At 32.1% G+C, this 18,175-nt stretch overlaps 1 protein-coding gene across 2 annotated transcripts in view; it reads left to right on the top strand.

The window, feature by feature from the left end:
- LOC122499170 (guanine nucleotide-binding protein G(o) subunit alpha) overlaps positions 1–18,175 on the top strand; it is a 132,117-nt gene that overhangs the window by 89,121 nt on the left and 24,821 nt on the right. For both annotated transcript variants that reach the window (XM_043607342.1, XM_043607332.1), the window contains 2 exons: positions 5,793–5,835; positions 9,320–9,461. In XM_043607342.1, coding sequence (XP_043463277.1) covers positions 5,793–5,835; positions 9,320–9,461 — 185 coding nt within the window. The remainder of the gene's footprint in view (positions 1–5,792; positions 5,836–9,319; positions 9,462–18,175) is intronic.

Here is an 18,175-nt window from a genome sequence, read left to right as displayed (position 1 = left end):
TAAAAAAATTTTGTTTAATAATTATTTATAAAAATGTTTTTTGTTTTTTGCTTTATTACACCATTAAAGCAAGGGGTAGGCTATCGTAAATTTATTTCGCAAAGGCGTCGAGGTTTAAAATCTTGGAAATCCCATTTTTTCTATCAGCGCTCAGGTATAAATGAGTCTGTATGTTTGTAACTGAGAAGAATTGAGAATTTACGTGCAATAAGGGAATACGCACAGTGTTAAGTAGATAGCAAGTATCCTCTTATTGCACGTGAACCCTCAATTTATACAAAGAAAAAAAGAAATAATTGTAAAATGAAATTTAATAATATTATTTGTTTCAAATAAATTAAAATAAAGATTTATGTTAATCAGATTCAAATAATTAAGTTGAATAAGATTAAAATAATCGAATTGAAAATTCAATAATTAATTGTATTAAAAATTAAATTGAATTAAAAATTAAATATAAAGCAGATAATATTTAAATAAGTCATTTATCAATTATATAATTATTACTTTACTTTTAAATTACCCGATTTAAAAGTGTTACAAGCAAAAGAAAAATATTTTGTGTTTAAAGGCCCTCCTTCCTATACCACTGCTAGATCCCCAAAAAAGTCTTCAAAGTTGTAAATAACTAAGTAATAAGAATAGAAGCATCATATAAAAAAAGTGCGGTAGTTTACTACTGTTATAGAATTCTCTACTGTTGCCAAAAGGGTTTCATGTCCGACTGCACCTTGCTTTAATAGAGTAATAAAGCAAAAAACGAAAAACATTTTCATAAATAATTATTAAACAAAATTTTTTTACAAGTTTTTTCAAATGGTTTTTATTTAAGAAAAAACTTATGAACAATTTGCATTTTATTTCAAATCCGTGCTTCTGATCGCAAGAGAAATAACTTTTTATTTTTGATTTAAATAATCTCCGAAAGTTAATAAAGAAATTAAAAAAATTCTTCACTATATATTTAAGAAAGATACAAATACTGTAGAAAAAAATCAGTATGTCGATTGGATATTTTTGAAATGAACTACATGCTTTCAAAGTAGGCTATTCCCAAATTCATGAAAAAAACCACGTATTTTTTTCAATTAAAAATCTATAACTTAAACAAAAAATTTTTTTGGGTTATGAAATTTTGTATATGAACGACTAGATAATTAAGCTACGTATTACACTTCGTCTTAACTCTCTATGATTTTTTTACCTGCGTTGTGAGCTTTCAAAGTCAGGGGCCTGTTCATTTTTGGCCTATCCCGGTAAGAAGCGAAGAATTGAAAATAATTCAAAAGTTGTATTCTTCTTAATAAGCGAATTTACCTCGGAGCTCTATTCCACGGAAACGACCAAAATTTCAGAAAAGTCTATTATTCTGAATTGACTTCAGAAAAATATGGACCGCGCATTCAAAAGAATGAGAAAGTACAGCAAATCAGTAGAAATTTCTATTTCTCTGAATTAACTCACTGCCACTCAAGATTACACTAGAAAGTGAGGTTAGGTTTCAAAACTTGACTTAAACATTTAACACTTGAAAATTTCTTTCAATAAGAGCATTTTATATTTTATCGTAAGCACTTTGCGTCTTTTAACCATATTTTAACTAGTTTTAATATTTAATTTTAATAGTATAGCTGTTTAGCACGGAATTTACAATGAAATTCACACGATGCGAAACATAGCGCTGTCACTGCGTTCTATTTTAAGATAATAATTACAGGAGCTCTTACAGACAATTTGAAAAATTAGGTTTTTTCAAATTCTTTGTCAAAAGTTCTATTCCTTTTAATGCGCTTCTGAAATTCGTTGCAGCCAATTGAGAATAATAAACAATTCAAAATAATAGAACTTCATATTTTTTTCAAGAACTTGCAATACCATAAAACTTTGCGCATTAGGAAAAATAGAAAATTTGAATTCTTTTCTATCTCCCGATCGACGACAGCAATAGAGAAGAATTGATTTTTCTGAAATTTTGATCGTTCCCGTGGAATAGAACTCCGAGGTAAATTCGCGTATTCAGAATAATTCAAAATTCTCGTTTTTAAGCATATTTTCTAGAAATTGAATTCTTTTCTATATTCTACGCTTCTTACCGGGATAGTAGTTACTCTTTTCAAGTTCTGACCATCAATAGCATAGTTATATGAACTAACTTTGCCTTTAGAAAATGAAACAACATAACTTTTTTTTTATATTAATACTTAAATGACTTTTACCGCACCATTTTTGTAACCTCTTCAGATCCTTTTGCAGATCTGAAGTGTCCTTTTCTGCTGAAAGTAAATGAATTATTTTGTAACATTTAAGGTCATCTGCATAGAGTAAAAAGTAGGAATGCCGAATCGCTAGACACCCTGTTATATCAGTGGGAAATTTGATTATTGAATTTTGATACTGTGATGGAAAAGGGAAAAAAATTCTAATGTACATACTACATGTATAATGTGTATTGGTTTGACTTTATATATATAATAAAAATCGACTACTCTAACTACTTAGCTAAAAGAGCTTTTACAATGAGGGGGAGGCTTGCGGTAAGCAGGAAAGCTTGTTCCGTTTCTACGTCACGTCCGGTTATCCACTGACATACTTCGCTTATTAAAGATAAGCCAACGCTTTTTTTTCTTTTTTACCTTCCCCTCGGCTCCGTTAATTACTAATTTTCTCGATATAATATATTACTGTCTCTCCGTAGGGGGTCTTCGACCTTTTCCTTCCAAAAAAAGAGGAAAAGAAAAATTGAGGAAAAAAAATCTTCGTTTTAATCCGTAACGAGTTTATCTTCACAATAAACTATCATCTACTAGAGTATTTTTTCCCCCTTTTACGTCGGGGAGAGAATTTTTTTTTTATATTTTCTTTTTATCTTACAAAATGAAAATTAATGTCTGCTCTTTTTTTAACGTTTTCCTGGAAAATTAATTTTTCCTTCTCCCGTGTAGAAATTAAAAATAGGATTTAATAAGGCCCTGAATAGACGCCCTTTGGTTTAGTGAGGAGCAAACTAGGAAAATTAGTCAGGACCCGTCTAATTTCGTCACGCTTGAAATATCAGTTGATGATGTGGAAAGATAGAGAGGTTTTAACTAGATTGCCTTGTGACTGCCTGAATAGAAAAGCAGAATGTGGGGATTTAACTAGAGGGCCTCTTTAGCGCCTCATTATTTTTTCTAAATACCCAAGCAAAAATTTACGACCGGCGCAATATTGAGCCAGTAACACTGAACAAGTCACTGAACAAAAACACATGTAAACAACACTGTTTCGACCAATCAACCTGCCATTGTCTTCTGGGTGATTAAAATTAAAATGTCATTTTCATGTCCTGCCCAAAAATCTGGAATACTAGTTATAAAAGTTTTGTATGGCAATTAATTTTCTTAATCACTTCTTCTACTTAAATTAATAATTCTTAGTCGCCAGAAATTCTCTGAAAAAATTTGGCAGAAGAATTAGAAGCAAAATGTCAGTGGTGTCCCTTGTCCGCACTTAAGAAATCAGAACTTTACCTAATAATAAAAATTGTTGATTCTCACTTTTTTAGTACCAGAAAAATTATTTTGTACAACTGAGAGTCTATATTTTTATATAGTACTTGTTCTAACAGAATAATTTTGATTCAGTGTTAGAAAAAAAATCAAAATCTCATGTCCGTAAGTTTCATATTTTTAATTAATTATCGCAAATTTTGAATATCATACCTGACATTTAAATAACCTAGTGCAGATAATTGCCTTATTAAGCGTTAATAGTATTGGTGATATGTATAGCTTCTTAAAGAAAAAACATTACAACATTCTGAAACATCTATAACTTGTACGGTTGGTGGCAGGAAGCAAGTAACACTTTGTCGAGCACACCATGTCAGTGGTGTCCCCATCAAAAAATTGTTCATAATATTAATATTTTTTAAATATTATTGAATCTCATTTTCAGTTATATTACGTACTTTGAACACCGCAACGATATTAACTTCAAAATAAAGTCTTTCTTTTTCGAAATTGAGAAATGAAGCAAAATGTCAGTGGTGTCCCCTCGAAATTCTGTTTCTTGCATCTTATTATTTTATTTTTAATAAATTTATGTTAAATTTACTTCTTATATGCAGTTAATAATGATTTGATACTGGATTGTAATTTATAAGCTGATTTTATTCTCATCATTCAAAAAAAATTATCAGTGAAATCTTTCAAAAATGTCAGTGGTGTCCCTCAATGTTCATACTTTTTTGGTCTTCAACAGTATATAATTTATGGCAGAACTCATTACAAATATTTTTTAAGTCATGTTGAAACATTCATTATTGTAATTTGAAATATTTTAACTTTTTAAAATTGTAAGAATTTATTTGAGAAAAGAATAAACGAAAATAGAAAATTTCTTATCATTTCTGCCTGTCGTTTTTCACCTGGTGAAAATTAAAATTTGCTTCCACCTGCTCGACCACTATTATTTTTGTCCATCATATATTCTAGTCAACCAAAATAGAGTATTGTTATTATATTGTTCAAAACCCAACATCAAAAATACGAAGTTAGCAGGATCAAAAATGACATTTTAATTTTAATCACCCTTCTACAGAATTGTTAGTTAAAAGTATGAAAAATACAAACTTTCAAACTCTCTACACAGGAAAAAAAGTCTGACTCCGTTTACACCTTAAATTCAGCCTCGAAAATAGGCTGAAAGTAAAACTTTTTTTAGTGTGTAAAACTGAATCAGTGAAATTTAACTGAGAATCAGTGACTCTTTTCTCGCGATTTGAATCAGTAAAATTTCACTGAAGATCAGTTTAAAAATGATTGATGTTTCGGTCACTTTTCACTGATTGGCCAATTAAAAAATAACTGAAATTTTCAGTAGTTTTTTAATTGTCGAATCAGTGGAAAATGACTTAAATTACTTCCTCATAGAGGAAGTATTTTAGTTACTTTTAACTGATTTTCAGTGAAATTCCACTGATTCAAATCGCGAGAATAGAATCACTGATTCTCAATCAAATTTCCTGTGAAATTTTTATTATATATGAAAATAATTAAACGTTGCGTAGAATTTTGTCAAAATTTCGTTTAAATAATTGAGTTTTTACAGAAAATTTTATTCAAATAGTAGATATGGAAAATTATTGAATTGAGGAAATTTTTTTGAAAATTTTATTACTTTTGAAAATAATTAATTGAATTTCTGCTATCATTTATAATTTTTCTAAAATTCTCCAAATTCTATCGTACAATTTACGAACATTAAGTTTTAAAAAATACGACCGCCATATTGAATCCACCATTTTCCTTATTTTAAAATTTACTTGAAATCGCTTGAGATTTGTTACTCGGAGGTTTTTTGAGGTCGCTGATTATTATGAATTTGAGGTCAGATTTACAAAATTCTAAATGTCGGATCCAATATGGCGGCTGAAAATTTTGAGAAATCATCAGATTAATAATAATTTAATTAAATTATTATTTATATTAACAGATTAATATAAATTAATTAAATTATTAATATTATAAATCGCGTCTTCTTTGCCGAGAACAAAAAATACGTTTCCTTTGTTCTTCTAATTATTATAACTTTCATACCTTCGTAAAAATCAGTGAAAATGATTACTAATAAAAATTAATCATGGATATCACGAGTCAGGGAAATCAGGGAAAAGTAACTTTTCTAAAGTTACTAATAATTATTAAAATTTTATATGAAAAATTTATGTTTTTAAATGTACCTTAAAGAAGGTAAACAGAATAAAAGAAATAAAGAAAATTACATTAATAATAAATTTTTCTTTTTTTCAGGAGCCGGAGAGTCTGGGAAAAGTACAATAGTAAAACAGATGAAGTAAGTTAATTTACTAATTATTATTATATACAGTAGGATCTTTCAATAGTGCAGTAGCCGGGAATATTGTGCACTGTTCGAAGCAAGCAAAAACTAAAACATTCAGGCCCGTGTCAAGAAAATTAAGGGTCTCCTACTACTAAATACCGGGCACAACTAAATTATACTAAATAATCAAATGAGCGACGGCACTGTATTTGACGTCACAGATTCCCCTTCCCTTTACCCCCCGAAACCCCTTGTCTACTCAACTCACTAATGACTGCACTGTTCAGAACTGCACTATTGAAAGATCCTACTGTAATTGTTTATTTACTTTATTTATAATTGTTAAATTTATCTTCATTAAAAGTTCCTTTTCAATAACATAAATTTGAAACCAGTTTTTATTAAATGTTTTATGTACTAAAGACTTTTGAACATCAATAAATTTATAATTTTTATTGATTCTCTTTTTGTAATTTAATTAAAAAAATTGTAAACATAGCCTAAAATTTTTTTGCTTTTACCAAGAAGACTAGAAACAAGAGGTAAAACTTCAGCAATGGGGGTATGGCAATGCTGAGTCGCTCAGCTGGTTTATCGTCAGGCGTTTTCTTTCAAAAAAGTCTCCGCCGCAATAATAACACACGTAAACACGGGAAAATATATTCTATACAAATACAATATGAAATATAAGTGTTTATATTTTCAAACCCCTTTTAGTTATTAAAAAAAACGTTTTAAAAACAAAAAAATGTGTAAACTGTAGCATGAAGTGTATTAAAAGTTAACAAAAAGTAATTGTCATAGTGTTGTGTTTTTTTTAATTAGGGAGACTTTTGGGAAATCTGCATACAGATATCTTGGACTCCGCAGTCCAAGGTTTTGTGGGGTTAGTAGAATAAAAAAGAAAATATAAAACAAGAAATCTAATAAACTGACGACCTACTGTCAGCCCCGACCCACTTAAACCCGTAACTCTTCCTTTGAAGCCCTTTACCCACCCTTGGAACTGTCGTAAGACTTTAGCCTTAGAGGGGGGCGTTCCAACTCTGTCGCTATTGCGACTTTGTTCTTTTCCTGCGGTTCTCCTGCGTCAATAGTTAAAATTTAAAATTATTTAGTGACTTCAACCGAAAGCTTCATCCCTCGGTGGTTGGGTCCTAAGACCGTCACTCTCCTGCTTCCTGGCTTTCCTATCGCTTCAGACAAAACTTGTTGCACCTCGGCTTCTTGGGTAAGGCAATCCAAATCACGGATCTCGAGTGTAACTCTTCGATCCAACGACTGCACCTTACTCATGCTTCCAACCGCCTTGGTGACCTCAGCGGTGAAAGCGTCCTTATCGGAGTCTTCTCTGATCTTAATCAGAAGGTCTCCCTTCTTTGTAGCTTTTGCTGCTACTATTCTCGTATGGCAGTCGTCCGAATTGACCGCTTTGCGAAGTTTACCCAGAACGTCAGCATACGTTAATCCTTGACCGACTCAGATTAGAACTGCGGATCTTTTTTACCTCATTCTTTCCAATTGAGGAATCTGTGGATCTGGTACTTCCGTTTCTATTGGAGAATCTTCCTCCTTTTTCCTCTTATCGATTTGGGTTTGAGTCTCCTCTGGACTTTCACTCTCTCGCTTCCGTTTCTGAACATCTCTTATGACGCTTTTGCGAGATTACGCTTATAGGAACACTCTCTCTCTTCCTTACGCTCCTTGCGGTTACACTCCGCACCGCTAAAAACGCATGCCAAATCGAACTCCGACTCATCGGCCGCGGCATGCTTTACTTTTGCCTCTTTCAGCAGGACTTCGATGGCTCTGAGTCCATCTTTTACCGTCCTATTGACGTTCTTCTGAATGTCGCAAGACTTTATCATCTTTGCGACCTCCAACTCCATTTTTTCGAGGCAAGTCGCCTCCTCCTTTCTGAGCCGCGAGCATATCTCGCGAGTCTCTTCTATCGCCTCGTCGTCTACTTCTGAGTGGATAGCGCTATGTACGGTCTTTCTGCTACTGCAGCTTGACACACTCAGAAGGCTCGACGCGCTTCCTTTTCTCATTCTTTCTACTTCCACGCTCTTCTGTGGATCTAATCTTTCCACGATCACCCGTGGCTTTGCAAGAAATTGTGCGCCCCCACAATCCGCGCGCATTTCAGCATCAGTCCTGGGACCGATGGTGAGATTTCCCGTTTCCGGCCTGCTTACATGGGATACCTTCTTTGAATTTTGTGAATCCATTTTTTCATGCTGTTTGGTTGTCCTTTAGTGAAAAGCCCCGCCACCACGGCAAGATCTACCGAACATGTCCATGATGCCAGTCGTGTCTGGCAGCGGGTCCACTTCTCCCAGCACATCAAAGACATTAATGATGTTCGGCAGTGGACAGCCAGCGGCGGAGCAGAGTGTTGTGTTTATCTTTCTTCTTGTTACAACTTTTCACACAGCACGTCTTCGGTATTCTTTAACTATTTGAATAACACTTAATTTAATAATCACTTACATTATTTCTATATATCCGTTAAGGGGGCGCATGATTATTCCCCAAATTTCAATTTCCTAATGTTCAAAACATCGAAATTCATATCATCAAAACTTCATTTCGCATAATTTTCGGTTTTCGAAATTTCATTCAACATAATTTTTAATTTATCGATTTATTCTTTATCATATTATTTAAATAGTCGAATTGTTTTTTAATATAATTTTTAATATGTCGAAAATTTTTTTGACATACATTTTGTTTTTCCGAATGACTATTTGTCATAATTATTAATCCTCCGAATTATGACAAATAGTCATTCGGAAAAACAAAATGTATGTCAAAAAAATTTTTGACATATTAAAAATTATATTGAAAAACAATTCGACTATTTAAATAATAGGATAAAGAATAAATCGATAAATTAAAAATTATGTTGAATGAAATTTCGAAAACTGAAAATTATGCGAAATGAAGTTTTGATGATATGAATTTCGATGTTTTGAACATTAGGAAATTGAAATTTGGGGAATAATCATGCGCCCCATCCGTTAAGACACACATTGTATCTCGATTGCACTTTAAAGTTAATACCTTAAATTAAAATCATATCATACCTACTCCATGTATCATACACATGTGAAACACACGGTATACAAGAATTTGAATGTGTGAGAGATGTGCAGCAGCACCGCGCCAGCGACTTTTCGAAACGAAACGCCTAGTTAAAGACAGGCTTGTGACTCATCCCCACTACCGAAGTTTCACCTCCTGTCTCCAGCCTTCCCACTTCCCTTCACTTATACCTTTCGTTGTAGCGCGTCACTTATAATCTTATATCAATTAATTTATTTATTTACAATATTCTCACTTACAAAATATAGAAAATGTTTTTTTTTGGATTATGTAATAATCAATACAAAAATAAAAATATAGTAAATATTGAAATAAATATAAAATACTGTTAAAAAATGAAAAAAGAAGTAATTTTAATAATTTTTGTGTTTGTCTTGCTTGCTTTCAGAATCATTCACGAGAGTGGGTTTACACCGGAAGATTTTAAACAATACAGGCCAGTCGTTTATAGCAACACAATACAATCTTTAGTAGCAATTCTTAGAGCAATGCCCAATTTGGGAATCGGTTTTTCGACCAATGAAAGAGAAGTAAGTATTTTTTTCCATAATCATTTTCAGTATAATGTTTTTTAAAACGAATATAAAATTATTAATATTTAATAATAAATTATTCATGAAATTAAGAAGGATAAGAAAATTTTTTTCTATTACTTTTTGTTGTTTTTATTTATTTAAATATAGCAATTTGATACAAAAGGGAAACTTATAAAAGAAAATAATATGAATGTTTTAATGGCGTGTATATTCGTACAAAGGCGTTTCGTGAACTTAAGGAGGCAACCCTAGTTGTAGCGTGCAAATATTGACTATTTTCATTAATTAAATAAAAAAAATCGACCAACATTTTTAAATAAAACAATTTATTGTCTAAAAGTACACAATTTAAACTGCAAATTCCGATAAAAAATTTTAAAAAAACATTTGGTAGGTATTCGATGATTGATAGAAGGTAGGCCGACTTCTGCCAAGAAATGACGTAAATAAACGACTTCTTTCACAGCCTCTGTTAAAGTCATGTATTCTGATTGTGTGCTAAACAGGGCTACTGTATTTTGTTTCCTAGATTCCCAGGAAATTGCCGAATTACTGAGTTTGAAGGTGTATCCAGTACAGGATCTGTGATCGTCAATAGCGCCGCCCCAATCAGCATCGACAAATCCGATGAGGTCTTCTTCGGTTCGTTCGTACATCAGTCCTTGATTAACTGTCCCCTTCAAATATCGCAATACTCGCTTCGCTGATATCCAATGACTTTTTCCCGGATTCTGGTTGAATTGACTCAAAGTGCTCACAGCGTAAGCGACGTCAGGGCGTGTTAATACAGCCAAGTACATGAGTGATCCAATTAAAGATCGATATGGAACTTTACTCATTTCTTGAATCTCTTCTGATGTTTTTGGTTCCATTTCTCTGCTCAGCTTTACGTTTCCATCCAGTGGAGTGGCCACAGGCTTCGAATCATTGCCTAGTTACAAAACGCAACGCAAAACGCTGCCATGGGACTTCAGCCTTATTTGAAATTCTTTGGTTAAATTTCTTTTTAGTTCCTCGAAATTCTTGATATGGTTTGTAGCAATTATTAGGTAATCTACGTAAACTACGACAATTAGAATTGACTCCCCCTGATTTTGTACGTAGACACATGTGTCACAACTGAGGGGTTTCAATCCTAGTTCTTCCATTTTTCGGTTCAACTTTTTAAACCACTGACGTCCCGATTGCTTCAGTCCATATATCGATCGTTTCAGTAAGTACACAGCATCCATTCTTTTGGAGTTTTCAAATCCTTCAGTCTGCTCCATGTAGATGTCTTCTTCCAAGTTGCCGTTGATGTAGGCCATGACAACGTCGAGTTGGTAAATATCGAGGCCTAACTTTGCTGATATTGCCAAAATCAACCGCACGGAACTTTGTCGGGCTACTGGAGCATACGTTTCCGTAAAGTCCATTTCAGGTTGCTGATTGTATCCTTTAGCCACTAAGCGAGCTTTGTGGCGTTCAATATTTCCGACTGCATCATACTTTGTTCGAAGAATCCATCTGCATCCAATGACTTTCTTTCCTTTTGGACGTTCAGCCAGAGTCCAAGCTCCAATTTTTACTAGAGCGTCGAATTCCGCTTTCATAGCTTTACGCCATTTTTCTGCATGAGGTCCAGCAAGAGCTTCCTGAACTGATGGATTGGGGTTTTCTTCGTATGTCAGCGACGAAGATTTATGATTTATAGGTTTTACGTTGAAGATTGTTCGTGGTCTCCCTCTGGCACCAGTTCTTTCAATTCTGGGGCGTCCGGCTATTTTCTTACTCGTACAAGGAGTTACATCTGAAATCTTCTGATCTTCATTGTCAAAATCGTGTTCGTCATCTTCTGAGTTATTTGCAGGGTTAATGTTGTGGATGTCCATTGAATCCATTTGTTGATTTTCGTCGCTCTAATCACTTGTAGAAACACTTGGAGAAGTTTATCTTGATCCATTGTTGTCTTCACGAGATCGATTTTTGTCGTCATTCAAATTGTTTGGGAATATTTCACTCGAATTGTCGTTGTCCGCAGGAGATGTTTCACTCAAATCGCCGTTCACCGGAGGTTGATGTTCAACATTTTCTCGTCCTGGGTTGATTGTTTCAATGTTCGTTTTACTGAGTTCACTGTTTTCGAAGAATGGTACAAATAACTCGGCATCATTCTTTTCAGCGATAGCTTCACCCAAATAAATCTCTTCTAAGAATTTTACATCGCGGCTCAGTAATATTTTTCTTGAGTTAGAATTCCATAGTCGATAGGCCTTCGACGAGCTGGAGTATCCAACAAAAATACAAGCAGCAGATTTTGGATCAAATTTATCGATGTTTGGTGATTTGTCGAGTACATAAACTTTGCAGCCAAAAGATCTTAGATGAGTTACGGTGGGGTTGAGTCCGGACAAAATTTCGTAAGGGGTTTGGTTCTTCAATTTCATCGTAGGACACTTGTTCCGTAAATAGACCTTTTGCTCTGTTTGATTGTCTACCAAAGCTTTGAATTTGATAAAAGCATTTTTGACGTCACTTTTCTTTTTGAGAAAATACACTTCTGTGTATTTGCATTTATCATCAATGAAGGTTAAAAAATATAGTGAACCACCGAGAGATTTTGTTCTAAATGGCCCACAAACGTCGGAGTGAATTAAACTTAGCACTTTTTCATTTTTGGAAACTGATGTCTTCGGAAATGGAGTTCGTGAATTTTTTCCAAGAATACAAATTTCACATGTGCTTAATTTTTCACTTGACTTGAGAACGAGACCATTCACCATGCGATCTGATGATAATTTTCTTAAACTGTTTTCGTTTAAATGACCGAATCTTAAATGCCATTTTTGAATTTCAATTACGTTGTTTGCTGTTTCAGGTACAAAATTTATTATTTCCAGCGTCGATTCTGCACATAATGCCGATACAATATTACACCATTTATTAAGTAGATTCATATGATCGACTATCTCGTTTACAGGAATGTTTTGGGTTTAATAAATAAAGTTCTTGTATATGGCTCAAAAAACATCCTCTTCTTTTAAAAGGATTATTCTCTACTTAAGAGTAATTCCTCTTAAAAGAAGAGGAATAGTCTCCAATGAAGAGTAATATTCTTAATTCAAGAATAAAATGTAAGAGGATTTTAGAAGACGAATTGTCCTCTCAAAACAAGAATATTGTTTTTTCGGTGAACGCGAACAATAAAGGCTTCCTCTTTAGTTGCATTTGATGAAATGGGCTTTTATCTGCAGCCTTTTTCCTACAGTCAGTAGCTTTGTGGTCAAACTTTTTGCAGTAGTTGCAATTAAAACGTTTCCATGAATTTTGTTGATGCTGGTTGCCTTTGTTTTGATTTACATTAAATCCTTCACTTTTCTGACGTTGTTGAAAATTTTGGTGTTTAAATGGTTTTGCGTAAAATGCACCTTGTGATTCTTGTTCTGTGTCCTGCCCTTTTCTGGTATTATATTCGTCTAATAGTTTTATTTTCAAGGCTTCCGGAATCGGAAGCTCGTCGCGAGCTTCTATTGCACATCGAAAATTATAAAATGTATTGGGAACGCTGTAAAGCAACAATATGGTAAGTAGATCGTCCGAAATAACAATTTTCAATTTTGTCAATTTGTCTAAAATATTGAAGAATCTATTCAAGTTATCCGCCATGTTTTCATCGTCGTTCATTTTAGTAAACAACAATTGTTTCAATAATGTTGCTTTTCTGGCGGGTCCTTTGGATTTATAAACAAGATCTAATTTCTCCCATACCTCATTGGACGTTTTGCAATTTTTAATGTGGCCTAACTCGGTTGGTCTAAAGCAAGGATTATATCAGCCTTAGCTTTTCTATCTCTTTTGTCCCAGTCAGCTGCGGTAGCATGCCTCTTCTGGCTTGACTGTGGTTCCGTCCGCATACTCCCAGTGGTAGTTTTTCACAAGAACAGCTTCCATATGAAGACGCCACGTATCATAATTGCCACATAGAGAGAAGGTGTAGTTAATTCTACTTAACACGTTTATGCCCGGTTCCACCAACTCGTAGTTAAAGGTTCGATTAACTGACGGTCCGCTAAAGTTAAAGGCGCTGAGTTGACTTTATAACCGCCTATGCGTTCCACCAACATGTTATAAGCCATGGTTAACTAAACGTATACTATGTTCGAAATAACATTACTTTCTCTATTATGATTGGTCAATTCTAACGAAAAGTGTACGTTTTCTAGATAGAATTTTGCCATTTTCCAAGATCCCTCTTTAAAAAATTGAAACAGCTAAAAATAAAATTTGTTACTGTACCAAACTTCTGTCTATTATTTATAAAAATTACAATAAAAAAAAATATTCCATTTTTTTTAAGTCTATAACTTTTTTCTTAATGCTTCTAAAAATCCAATTTTCTCTAAATAGTTAAATGTTGATATGATTTACTTAATATTAAAATTTGACGTAGGTGTTTTGCTTTGTTTTCGAAATATTAATTTTTTAAAATTGTTTAGTTAAAAAGGTTAATTTTATACAACTACCATCAAATTTGAACTTGTAAATAAAGTGATATGAAATTGGTTGAATAACTTCAAGTCCTTAAATTAACCTTTTTAACTAAACAATTTTAAAAAATTAATATTTCGAAAACAAAGCAAAACACCTACGTCAAATTTTAATATTAAGTAAATCATATCAACATTTAACTATATAGAGAAAATTGGATTTTTAGAAGCTTTGAGAAAAAAGTTATAGACTTTAAAAAATTGGAATATTTTTTTGGGGAAAAATGTTTCGATTTTATTTAATTAATCAAAAATAATATATTTTTATATAAATTGTATCATTTCCTGATTCAACGAAACATGATTTATGTTTTAGGTAATTCTGCTATGACATAAAATAGTTATTGAATAAAAATGTTTTTAAAACTCCAGAAGAAGGGTTACGGGTTTTAGTGGGTCGGGCTGGTAGTAGGTCGCCAGTTTATTAAATTTATTATAACATTTATTTATTTATCTTTTTTTTTTAATATTACTCTTTGTTTCATTGTTCCAACCCCACATAACCTTGGAGTTGCGGAATCCAAGGTATCTGTAGGCAGATTTCCCAAAATTCCCTAAGCAAAAAAAAAAAAAAAAAAATCTGAAAAAATAAAATTTACATTATAATATTATGATTAATGGACTCAGGAAGTCTTCTAGTTTTACATATTTTGAAACCAGATTTTTTAAAAATATAGCCGCAACAGCCCCCAGACGAAAGTCAGTGGACTGACCCATCTATATTTCATTTAAAAAAAATTACATTCTTCGAACACGTATTTATCCCGGTAAAAAATCTTGCATTATAGAAAGTATTGAAAAAATTGAATTCCTTTTAATTGCTTTTTTGTCCTCAGTTTTGAATTCCTAAAAAGAGTATATAAATAAAAAAATTTAATTCGCTTTAATATCGTCACATAAACGTTGACCAAGGTATAGAAAGGAATTGAAAAGCACATAATTTTAAGTTAGGTATAGAAAGGTATTCAATTTTAAATATTGGTATTTATGGCAAATTTGATGCTCATGAAGTCAATTTTTATGAGTAAGTGAAATTAAGGAAAGTAATAATTAAAATTAAATAAAATTTTATATTATACGTGATTTACATGGAAATCACACAGCACCGAGAATTTCTTGAAAATGGACAGGAAATCGCTCAGTTTATATCGTTTATATTAGCAGACGAAATTTTAATAATTAGGCGAATATTGCATGCAATATTGATACAATATTACCTAAACATGTCAATAAGTCATTATTTTCAGTAAACTTTTTGCTCAAGTTTGATATTCAATATTTCCTTTATATGCGGACATTTAAATAACCTCACATTCTCCATGAGTTTTACCACGCAGTATTTCTAACCTCGCTGGGCGGGGTCCTGTCTAGTTTCGAGAAATTCTCGGTTCCGTGTGAGATTTTATTTGGTAATTTGCACCCGATTATATGCACGTAGACAGTCCCAGTTGACGCCACCCACATAGCACAATAATTTTCTGCAAATTTGCGGCAAGTTATCAAAGCAAAATTCGAAAACTTGCCTGGCAAATTTGCAGCAAACTTGCGGCAAATACCAAAATGTCCGTTTGGTGGCAAGTTTGCAGAGCAAATTTGCAGAAAACTTGCATGGCAAACTTGCAGATAATTTTGTAGCAAACTTTCAAAAAACCTAAAAATTTAAAAAAAATCCTTTTGTATTCAAAATGTATATGTATTTTGATAAACGTTTTTTTTTTACATAAATGTAGTGCGCAGCTCTAGATGTCATAGAAAACTACTGCGCATGCATTTAACATTTACTTTGCCATGCAAATTTTCTACAAATTTGCTCTGCAAACTTGCCACCAAACGGACATTTTGGTATTTGCCGCAAATTTGCCAGGCAAGTTTTCGAATTTGGCTTTGATAATTTGCAGAAAATTATTGTGCTATGTGGGCAGTTATCAGCAGTTACAAAGTCAAGCACATTACAACTGACAATGAACAGAGCCACGTTCTTTTCCTTTTTCATCCTTTTCTCAAGTAACTTGGATTTTGATTGGTCAATTTTTGTTAGTTGTCCACCAACAAGCATTTGATTTACAAGGAATTAAAAGGGATTAGATATATCACAAATTTATTCCACTAAGTGATTAAAAAGTATTCATTCTAATATTGTAAACTTTGAGCATTGAAAAGGATTTGTTTTATAGACGAATTTGACTTATTAGAAGTATTCAAATTTAGCGGACAAAAAAGGAATTCAGAAGTATTAAAAATTTTCGTCTTCCTATTGATGATGAAATAATTTTTAATACCTTTCTATTCAAGCCTTCTTACCGGATACACTTATTTTCTTTTTACTTTACGTTAATCGTTTCTGACAATTCGACAACCTATTTGTCTTTGTCGGAGTTTTCCGTAAAAACAATTCTACGCGCACGTTTCTCGAGTCTTTTGTTTACGAAATGATTTTCAACGAAATTTGAGTTTAGATTTCACTTTCGTCTAGTCGATCGTTTTTCGCGTCAGCGTTTCGCGCTTTCTGATACCTTTACGCAGTGGAAGGCAGTCTGGGGTACATAACCTGTTGTTTTTATTTATTTAAATATAGTAATTTGATACAAAAGGGAAACTTATAAAAGAAAATAATATGAATGTTTTAACGGCGTGTACATTCGTACCATGGAGAATAGACTACAGGAGACCAAACTGCTATGCTCGTAGTTCAAAATAGCCGATCTTCTTCTTCTTTTGTTTAAATGGCCTCTTGTATGAACAAATAGCCAGTACTAAATATAGCCGATCACTTTTGCGTCGGAAGCTAATTTAGTTCAAAAGTTACCGTCTGTGGCGCATGAATCGGTGATGTAAGTTGTGACACAAAATTCAAATTTTTGTTTTTAAAATTTTATTAACAATTGAATAATAAATTTTTAAATTATAGAAGAATAATAAATATTACTTTAGTTTTATTTTACAAATAAAAGTAAAATGTATAGAATATATTCAGAAAAACAAAGTGCTTAGAGGTTAAGTTAGGTTAGTTTATTCACAACTTACACGACCGATACATACGCTACAGGCGAGAAATTTGTGAACTACAATTAACTACAGACGCAAAAGTGTTTGATTTCAAATACATTAGTTTGGTCTCCTGTAGTCTATTCTCCATGATTCGTACAAAGGCGTTTCGTGAACTTAACTAAAGTTAGTAGCTAAAAGCAAAGTAAATACAAAAAAGTGCCGAAAAAGGGAGGGGTTAAAAATTAGTCCAAATAGCGCGTGACGTTTGTTAACGATCCTTTTAACAAAAAATACTTATTTTTTAAATATTTAATATCAATTAGCATTTAATTTTTTAATATATTAACAGGAAAGAAAATATTATTCTTGACTGGCTAGTAATATTGTTGATTTTTACATTAAAAAAATATTAAATTGCCAATGAGGATTTTTTCCTCTGAGTCTCTTCTAATCGATTTGTCCACTCTGTTAGTTGGCAACAGGTGAGAAAATAATTCAGAAATTCGGCTCGTGAAATTATTATTATTTATCAAGTTTTTCTCTTTTTTTTCGATTTTATAAATTTATTGAAAAAATTCGTTATAAGGGCATATCTCTAGAACCTTTAACTTTTCAATGAGAAAAAATTTGTTAATTTTTTATTGAGCACAGTATTGAAACTCTGTCTACATAAACTTTAAGAAATAAGCTTTCAAAATATCCAAGTGGACAGATAAAATGATTCGTCTTCAAAAAGTTATAAACTATTTAAAATTGCGAATTATTTTTAACGTGCAACAAAAAAATATTTAACAGGTGTTTGTTTTTTAGAATCGAAAACAGTTGAAAGTAATTAACTGAGGGGTTATAATTTATAATATAATAATTATATTATTATATAATATATTACTTTTGTATTTATTATATTATTACTAGTCATTAACATTACTTTTCTTTTATTTTTTGTTTGAATTACTAAAAAATTAAAATGGTTTTTATTTTAAAAATAGATTTTAATTAAACTGAATTGTAAAAATATGAAATTATAATGTATAAAGTTTACCTTGCAATTTCCAGATACATTTTATTTAAATTTAACACTCATAAACTTTCCAATTTCTATTCATTTTTTTCTATTTTTCTTTTTTCTTATATATCCTATTTTTTTCGATCATTTATTCTGTCTAAAAAATCAAAATATAAACATTGAAACTT

Source organism: Leptopilina heterotoma, unplaced genomic scaffold (genome assembly GCF_015476425.1).
Source record: "Leptopilina heterotoma isolate Lh14 unplaced genomic scaffold, ASM1547642v1 Lhet_100, whole genome shotgun sequence".
In the NCBI taxonomy this organism is placed as follows: Eukaryota; Metazoa; Arthropoda; class Insecta; order Hymenoptera; family Figitidae; genus Leptopilina; species Leptopilina heterotoma.
This window is presented reverse-complemented; position numbering and strand designations above follow the sequence as displayed.